At 37.2% G+C, this 10,163-nt stretch overlaps 1 protein-coding gene across 4 annotated transcripts in view; it reads right to left on the minus strand.

Annotated features, from left to right (window-relative positions):
• Positions 1 to 10,163, minus strand: part of PALLD (palladin, cytoskeletal associated protein) — a 193,611-nt gene that overhangs the window by 37,104 nt on the left and 146,344 nt on the right. For all 4 annotated transcript variants that reach the window (XM_017740613.1, XM_017740611.1, XM_008638584.2 and 1 more), the window contains exon 11: positions 1,280 to 1,975. In XM_017740613.1, the coding sequence (XP_017596102.1) occupies positions 1,280 to 1,975 (696 nt within the window). The remainder of the gene's footprint in view (positions 1 to 1,279; positions 1,976 to 10,163) is intronic.

The following is a 10,163-nucleotide window of genomic DNA, read 5'->3' on the forward strand; positions in this document are numbered from 1 at the left end:
AACACACAGAAGTGAACTCAAAAAAGAATCCAGTTCTTGTCAGAACTGTATACCTGGACTAGAGCCTTTCCTTGGAAAATCAGGGGTAATAGCAGGCTTTGGTGGGCTGTGCTTACTGGTCAAGCCATCAGTAAATTAATCATGCAATTTTCAGTGTTCAGTATCAATAGTGAAACTCAGCCAGTGCAAAGGACAGTAAGACAGAAAATCACAACTATTATGACTGCAAGGGCAAACTGCACTATTTATTAATTTTTCTCCTAAAAAGGTTTCATGGCCAGACTCCATAATGAGCTGTATGACACAAATCAAGATAAAGAAATGCTTTTTAAAGCATATACATGACTAATTACTTTTATATCTGTCCTCTTTCTTCCTTCTCTTCCTTTTCATATCTTGGACTGAAATAACTGAAGTTCCCACTGCAACAGTATGTAGTGGAGCAAGTCACCTAGATACTGTAGATATGTTTAGACAAACTTCTGGACAAAGTTATAAATAAGCCTTGGATACAGCTATTCTCATTTTTGTTCTTCAGCATGTCTCTTTGTTCTCTAAGGATGGAATGAGAGTCTAGTGCCAGCAGAAAGACAAACGGATCTATGATGGGAGCTGACATGCTCCAAAATACTATTTTGGCCTTTAGAGAACACAATAGGGGAAAATAAGTATGCAGAGTTGTTAAGGATAGGGATTCAGTTTGTTTTTATGCTCTGCTATTCTAAATCCCTTCCTAAAAACTTTCCCAAACTTCCTCAGAGCAAAATCTCTAGCCAAAACCAATGAATTGTTATGACCACTTTGTTATCAGATGTATAATACCTTGTATTTTCAGTATCACAAAGCTATAGGGACTTCTGAAAGATACTATCTTGGTATTTCTCTACCTGGAGATGTAATAGGAACACAAACTGCAAATATCACTGAATATGTGACTTTAAAAGAACTGGGCCATGAGAAGGGCTTTCTTGGATCTCCTTCCACTGCCCTGGGAAGGGCCTTTTGCTGCTGCTTTCATATTTTCTTCAACTCCAGTCTAAAGCTTTAGCTTCTCGTGTTTTGTGTTACTACTGTAGGGCTCTTTCAGAACCTCACTCCTGTGAGGGTTAAAAAACTATCTCACATCTCTAGTACAGAAGCATTTGCAATTTATTCACACATCTCTCCCTCTCAGATAGCAGCTAACAGCAAAGGACCCTAGAAAAGTACAAATGAAGCAAGTGAAATAATCTTCATTACAATCTTCAGTACATCAAGGAGCTCATCAGCTGATACTTACGGAGGCGTCACTCCTTTCGGGAGGCCTAATGCGTTGACAGAAATGGGTGGTGGCTGGGATGGCAGCATGGAGCTGAGAAAAGCTGCTGGAGACTGGCTGGAATTAGGAAATCTTGGAGTTGGAGACAGGCTGTGGGAAGGTGAAGAAAGTGAAGGAAGAGGAGGGGGTGGAGGAGGTGGAAGTGGAAAGGAATCACACACTGGATATGTCGCTGTTGGACTAAAGACAGGTGGAGGGGGGGGTGGAGGGGATGGAGAAGAAGGAGACCAGGCATATTCCCCTTCTGGAGCAAACTGCTGAGAGAAGGGAGGAACTGGCACTCTACCAAACTGTTTCTGAGAAGCAGTTGGAGACATAGGAGAAGGAAGACTAGATGTAGATGACCCAGAAGATGGAGTCACATAACCTGAAGCAGGGCTGATGTTCTGGGCAGCAATGAACTGCTTAGGCCGAGCATAATTGAAGGAGCTGGAAGACTGCATGGTTGGGGAAGTATGAGAGTTAAGAATACTCATTGGCACAGGAGAGATGGCAGACTGGCTGGACTCAAGCTCCTGGAAGGAGGGGGGAGGAGGAAAGGAAGGAGAAGAGGGAGAGTGCTGCTGATGATCAGGTTGCTGTTGGTGACGATACCACGGTCCACTTTCTTGTTCCAGACGAATTTGGTTCTGCAGCTGCTGTATTTTTTTGGGGTCCCTGTGGGAAGGAAAAATAGACAAAAAGATGATCAACATGCAGTGCTGGCTGGGGAGGAGGTAAAAGTTCCACTCATCTATAGTCCAGGAAAGTCAAAATACAGGGAAAGTTCAAAGTGTTTAGATATGTTGAATAGCTCCATTTCTTCAGAGCTAACATATTGCTACAAAAGTCCATTTTTTTATCCTCAGGATGAAGGAAAAAGGGTATACAGCATAGAATTTAACAGAACCATCAATTCTTCAAAAAGGTAAATTACATGGCAATTTGAAGCGCTTAGGGTATTTTAAAGGAACAATCCGGATAATGGAATTAACAGTAAAAGTACGAAATTCTTAGCAAGGTTTCTTTTTCTTTCTTGTGCTTTTTGTTCAACGGCCCTGTTTCAATAATAAGGCTGGAATATTTACCCAGTGACAACTTCAGCCATAGCTGAATTTCTGCTGTAGCCTCTGTGGGCCAATCAGACAGACCTAATTACAACCATACTTTCAATGAGGTACTTGGAGACAAAGGACCAATTTCTGTGTTAGAACTATCCATGTACCTGCAGATGAGCAAAGACTTCTGAGAAACATCTGTAACCTAGGGAAGCCATGAACTGAGCTTCCCCAGGTCTTTAGTCCCACTTTTTCTCCCTGGTTTTATTTTCAACTGTAGGTCCTGAGACGAATCTTAGTAGATACTAATATGGTTCTGAGGCATTGCAGTACTATCAGCTCAAATGGAAATAAGAATTTAATTTAGAAATGCAGAAATTCACTGGAAGAAGAATAGAGACTAAAAATGCTAATATGCAGAAGCACTCAAAACTCTTAATTAAGAAAAAAAAAAAGAAGTAAAATGTTCAGCAGTGAAATAAATCAGAACTGGGTTTTTTTGCCTCAATACAGTTGTTTGAAAGACATTAAGCTCAAAATTAACTGTGTGGTCTATCATTTGACAGTACATCAGACTGACTTGCTTAAAAATTGTCGTTTTCCAGCTGGAAAATGTAACTTTATCTCAATACTCCAGATAGCCACAAAGTTTCAGCATATGCACATATACCTTTTCTGTACATTTAATATAGAAATACTTTATTGTATACAAGTATGTAATTGTTTATATATAATTTAGGTTATCTAAGCAGAAATTTTAGAAGCAGTCTGCCTAATGCATGGCATAGGAATGTATGATTCTGGCACAACAACATACTTTTGTTGATAGCAACAAAATTAGAAATGGTAATAACATCATGTTTTCCACTTGAAGATTAATTTTGATATTCCAACCATCTACATTTCCCAGAAAATGTTTTCTGACAATAATTCTGCTTATGATCTCAGACCAAAGGAGATTGCTTAGATAAGGGGAGCAAGCTGTTTTAGGGCAGAAAACTGAAAAATCAGTAACTTAACAGTCGCCTTTTTTCCTTGTTGTTGTAAAGATGGTTCAATTCTAGCAATGTCTCACTAACAATATAAATTTCAGCACTTAAAAGCAGATTAATTTTTTCTTTTTAAATAAATTAGCAGCAAGAACATCTGAATGTTACAGTTCACTTTGTAAATTTTATAATTAATTTTTTAATGTTGACAATAGAGACTCTAAATCCCTATCAGTTCAACTTTTCACTCCACAGAACACAGGCTGAAACTTATTCTTCTATTTTTGTGAAATTACTTTAAATTCTCCTTTTTTAAATAGGTTAAAACAACACAATTTTAGCTCCCATCATCATTCAACTCTCTTAGTTGATGACAGAAACGGGTCTGACCAGACAGAGAAAATCCTCTAAGATTACTACTTTCACCTCATTCTTCATCTTTAGCCTGAATACTTGCACACCTACTGTCCAATACCTCTAAAATTATTTACAAATAATAGTTATTTTATTTTTCATCATAATCACCCTAATTTTTTTTTATTTTTTACAGACAGACTAAGGTAAAAAAGGGAAAATTCATCACTGTAAATGATGTGTTGAATACAGAAGAAACTTAGCTGTCTCCAACACTCCTATGTTTATCCAACATGTGCTGAAAGCAAGTAGGAGTGTCATGTCTTAAGACCTTTTTATTTGCATTTGCCAAATCACATGGTGCTGTGCCTGGCCAGCAGCATCCCACAAATGCCCATCTATGGCCCTGTCAATGCAAGTGCAGCACTGCAGCACTGCTGCTGCACTGCTGCTGACCCTGCCAGGCAGAAGCAGAGACCAGATTCAGTGTATGGTTACAAAATGTTGACAGGCAAAACCAAGGCTGCTCTGCTCTCACACGCCTGACTTGAGGCCGCAGGGATATGCATGCCTATAGATCAGGGTTTATTAGCTCAGGACAGTATTGATTCCAGTTGAACAGCTTTTGGTCAGCCTAGAATCTGCATAAATTGAGTGCTTGTTTGCTTGAAAAATAACATGCAAACACGATCATTATCACATCAGTCCATGTGGCAAAAATCCACAAAGACCATCTTAGAGCAAATTTTCATGCCAGTTGTAAAAGTGCACAATCCTTGTCTGCCAAGGAATGTTCTCTACCTCAGAGCTATTCTTTTAAAATCAGACATTGCCATATTATTTTGTTGAGGAGAGGTATCCTAGGTATGTGTCATAATGAAGAAGGAAAGAAGAGGAAAGAATATCAATTTGCTAGTGTTCCTTCGGAATGACACTATCAGTGGTGGAAGTTCTACACAGGTAGGTCCCTGAAAGATAACACTGTGTGACAAAGATAGGGAGAGCCCAGCTGCCAAAATTATGAGAGGGCATCAGCCCTCATCAGTAGGGGAACAAAGGAGGGAATTAAAAGAGTTTAGTTTTTGGATGAGATTACAAGAAAAACTAGTTTAATTGTAATTACATCCTCTTTCCAATTAGCTGAAATATGTTTTGTAATTTTAAAGGGCACACATGCTTTCAGGGAACGCATCAAGCTTGTCTAAACAATAGAGCATAAACTTATTTTCTCATGTGGAATTTTTTGTTTTGCCAAATAATTAATTATAACAATACAAGAATGAGCATTTAAAAGTAATTTTTTAGCAAATTCAGTCAGTAAATGGTAAAGGTAAGTGATAAAAATAAATCATTGCTAGGGTAAAATGAATATTGAGAAATTTCATCAACTCACTGAAAAGCAGGCCTAGCAGTACCTAAATACGTTCAAAAGTTCTGCTTTAGAATTTGTGATATTTTTCCAATACCAGATATTCTTAACCAAGATATTTAAATACATTTTCAGATGATCTAATAGGTATGCTAAAACTGTTCAAAAATGCAAGCAATAAGGCAGTAACATTTTAAGGAAAGCAGACATTAGTTACAACAGAGGCAAGGTTTCTGACACACTGCCTGTAAGAGCAGCTTCATGCCGTGCAGGTTTGGTATTGGGCACTCAGAACGTGCTCAGGAAGGTGATGACTTTCAGAACTAAGAGATAGAAGCAACATTTGAAAACAGATGTTTAAAGGGAAGACTAGAGACATGAGACATCAGGTTTCTTGGTGGACAACTATGGGTGCCAATACATACACCACCATTTAACAGCAACTAGAGAAATCGTATTTGGAGGTATGCACTTGGTTTAAATAGGCTGGTTTATATTTTTATCCCATTTTCATAATGCTTTTTCTTCCTGATACCCTCTTTGTATCACACTGTTTTGAAAATAGATAGAGCAGTCTGTGACTGAGAGTTAAACTGGTTCCCCATCAGGAGCTGTAACTCCAAATGCCTGGACACAGTGGAGTCAAGGAGGGGGCATAGATAGTGGCTGTATATCCCTCCAAGTCTCAACAAGAACTGGCTACTGGATTGCAGTGAACATTCCAGCAGATGGCATTTTCAGGGATGCAATAAGTCCCTCCTACTTAAATTTTCTCCTAGGCTCATTTACATATTTCCAATATTAGGATATATACCTACTTTACTTTTATCCTACATTACAAAACTTATTTAGAGAAACAATGTCACTGTTCTGGCAAGTATCTTACTATTTGCAGTTCAAGCATCAACTCTGTCTACCTTTTAAATACAAAGTTCATATGGAAACCCTTCTATCCAAACTACCTCTCTTGGAAGGGGAAGTTCTCCAAAGGTAGAGAAATGCTGTTCAAGCCTTGAAGCCTTCATACACAAAATGAATTCTACCAAGTTAGTGTTTACAAAAAAAGTATGCAAGGGCATTGAAATTTAATCAGTGTTTTACAACACATTATACAAAGTAAATTGAAATAAATGACCACAGGTAAAGAACCAAGATTAAGTGATGTTTTCTATAACTTTCTAAAATTCCCAATTTTGTCCCTCTTATCTTAATAAAAGAAAAGGAGCAAATGGAAAGCAGACAAAGAAAAGCAATTTCTGTTTGAAAGAAAGAGTCCTATTTATCTCAGGTATGGAAGAATAATGAGCTCCCTTCTGTCTCAAGTCATTCCTGAGCAAAAGCAGACTGGCCCCTTCACAATCCTACCAGTGACCTGCTCTTTGAGAAACAGATGGTATAGTTCTACAGCAAGATACAAAACATACCACTGGAATGAAGTTACAGGAATATTTTAAATGAAAAAGAATCAGGATTGAGCACAACTTTAAAAGGTTGAGCTATTTTTCTAAATTAAGACTCAAAAACAATACCAGAAAATCTCTGTATATTTGGGGTAACAACTGCTCACCTCCATGAACTCTACTTTCCAATGAAGATCAAGCTTCTAACTCAATATTATTGCTTCGGAATTAAGCCAGAGCTCTACCAAAAGGGAAACAGTCACTATTACGCTGTATTAAATGGCAAGGGCTCCTCTCACTGAGCTCCGCGTCAGCAGCTCTCTCTGTATAGATGTATTTTTATATGTGTACATTTAGATGTATTTATCTCTAAACTTAGGTATTCATACAATAAAATCCAGGATGATTTTTTAAAAATAATTTGTTAATTTATTAAAATTGGAGTGTAACACATGTATTTACATCTCTCTAGCTCCTGGGCAGCCCAACTGGATACCTGCTTCTGCATCTATGGCTCCCAGCAGCTGGCAGGACAGACTTGCCAGGTAGCTCTTAAGGTAGCTCTTCAAGACACTTAATTTGCTTTCTACAAGCACAACATTTGTATTTTACTGATATAAATGGTACTGTGACAGTAATCACTGATATCTGGAATTCTGCTCTTGACAAAATTCCTAATATAATTTAAGGTTTTCCACCAAACTTATCAATGATTGAGAGTTGTTAAAAATGAAAAAAAAACCAACCCCAAACCTAACTTAATCTACCAGTGAATTAATTAACAGCTGTACTGAAAAGAAATGCTGAGAATACAAAAGTAATTCCAACTGAACTATCCACTGAAGAAATGTTTGCTTAGTTTTAGAAATGTTAAAAATGTACACATATGTCAAAGCAAGAATGTGAAGTAAAGGGAGAATAGCTGCCTCTTTTAACAAAAACTACTATGTATCCAACACACAGACAGCCTCCAGGCTGTATCAATACAAATACATTTAGACAAGCTTCAGGTTTTATGAGGCTGAACAGTCCCTTATATTGTGAAAAAAAAATTGTGGACTGTTTTAAATACTGCAAAGATTCATATTTATGTAAGACTAGAATTATCAGTTAAAATAAAAATGGGGGCTAGGCAGGTGATGGAGGGGACAGGATAGGGGGAATGACAACAACAACATGCAGAAACCAGCATCAGTTTGGGTTCTAGCCTGAAAATATTCAGAGGTATATTTTGTCTACAGTGACACATTACTGAGAGTATGCAGGTTGTCATTACAATTTAAACCTCATGCTGAATAACTGGAGAACTATAACTAGAATCTCCAGCAGCTGCAACCCTTTAACATTTTTATTACTTTCCCTTCAAAGCTTAACTATCTGAAAATGCAGATTCACACAAACATTTTCCATATTTCAGGTTAATACACAAGAGCATTTATAATTAGTTTCACTGTAACCTAACACACTCCTAGAAGAAGAAGAAGTACTGTGTAAGAACTAACACAGGGTCTGTGTTATGAGCACACTGTGAAGCTTAGCTTAACTTTTCATCTAAGGAACTTCATACACACTGATGAGAGGTATAAACCATCTGCAGTGTTTGTGAACTCTCTTGTAAGGAAGTCCTGCTGTAATTTGGCTGTTAAAAACTTTTCTATCTATCCTAAAAAATGGCAGTTGTAGCTGTGCCCATTTTCCACTCTGGTTTGATTATCTGTCAAACACATCAAGATAATTTCTGTGCTAAGGAAACCAACAGTAGAGATAGTGCCAGTATTCAGTAAGCACAAGCCATTCTTTTAGAGACAGGAACCATTTTTTACCCCTCAATACCACTGCAGGGACATTTTTCAAAACATGCATCAGTGAGATAACACATTTAGCTTTGGTACAGAAAGAGAGGAAATGGTGCTCTTGTGCACATTCATTGTTCCCAGAAGTCATAAAGATACAATACAGCTTTAGCAAAAATGCTAAACGTCATATCTCTGGTAAGGTTAGATCATAGGAATTGGTCTGGTAGGCAAAAATCTGTCTGTCTTGGGAATTCAATCGTGTTGCACAACTGGTGCACGGGCTATCCAGTGATGGACATAACAGTTAAAATATTACACAGGTAACAGGTTTTACTGATAAAGGAAGCTAAATGTGTCATGTTATTAAGAGGTAAATTGTACTGAGACATTAATTACAATACAGGTTCCAATCAACAGCTGAATCGGCCCAAGTAGGAAATCACTGCTTGGAATGCAGGAATGAACTGGCCTGCAAACAGAAAAATAGGTCTTCTGCCTCTGGTTATGCTATTCTATGTAGAAGGTTATGTTCTGTGCTGACTGGTATATATTCAAAGAAAATATGGGGAGAAAAAAAAGAAATCAAAGTATGAAAAACTGTGCTAGCCTAAAATCAAAAGTGAACAGAAGAAAATGATGTAGTACAATACATTTTCTCATTGAAACAGCCCATGCACAAATGTCTTTTTTAAAATTTACCTATTTATTTTAAATTTAATATATTTGATTAACAAGATGCTCTACAAATCATCACATTTCATCTACCACTGACCAAAGTTAGGAGGTTTGCTTTTTTTTATTCCTACTCCACAACTGTTGCAGTGGGCTTATTAACATTCCAGTATCTGTCAAGTGTGTTCTTTGCGTTACATATAAAGATGACTGCTTTGTACTATCAAAATAGATACTTTTGTGAGGAAGAATGGATAATATATTAAAAAGGGAAAAAACTGAGTAGCTACTGGATGTCCTGACATTAAAGGGAATACACAGTTGCTCTCAATGTGTTTTTAAAGAAAATTAAAATTTCAACTGTCTATTAAAAATACTCAAAAAACTAAGGTAGCTTTAAAACCTAAAATGTAGGGCCTTTTATTAGCTATTCTGTATTCACAAACAGTTCTGACATTTGAGCAGGTAGATGCCTCGTGTAAAGCTGGGATATTACCAGCTGACACATCAGTAGTTTATGTTACTGGAACTCAGTGGAGGTACCCTACTCTTAAACCACCATATGAAAAGGAACAACTGAAAAGGAAATAAATACATAGAACAGGTATTTATGTGAAATAATTATATACTTCTGCAATTCTTCCATTACAACAATATGACAGACTTACTTTAGGTGTCAGCTCCATCTTAATGCCATAAAGGTTTAGTGCTATACCATTCTTCCTGAAGTCCTTCTGTGCACACAAAAATAACCCCCTCAACAACATACACTGACTTTTATGGAAGGAGGAGGAGCATCAGGAAGCAAGATCAACTGCTAAAGACAGTAATAATCTTTCAGCCTAGTTGTCAGGAGCACTAGAAACTGAAAATAACATTGCAGCATTGCTCACAACTTTTGTGACATTTATTCAACCAATACAATCCTAACATAATTATATCCTGAGCTTGATACAGGAGAAGATGCTATATCCCTAAAAATAAATAGTTTACAGGGCACTGTCACTGCTTATCTAGCCAGACATGTACATCAGAAGTGTGAGCTTGGAGGTTGAATTTGTTTGTTTGTTTGTTTTTAAGAGTCATCTTCCCTGATGTAGAAAAGAGAAAACAAAAATTATGATAGCCAAAATGTTGCTAAAGCACCCTCAGATTTGAAGAGCTGCTACGTATTACAAGGGCATTATAAACATAATTTCCCCATTGCTTGGTTAAAACAGAAAAAATA

This window comes from Corvus brachyrhynchos, unplaced genomic scaffold (assembly GCF_000691975.1).
Source record: "Corvus brachyrhynchos isolate BGI_N302 unplaced genomic scaffold, ASM69197v1 scaffold178, whole genome shotgun sequence".
Lineage (NCBI taxonomy): Eukaryota > Metazoa > Chordata > Aves > Passeriformes > Corvidae > Corvus > Corvus brachyrhynchos.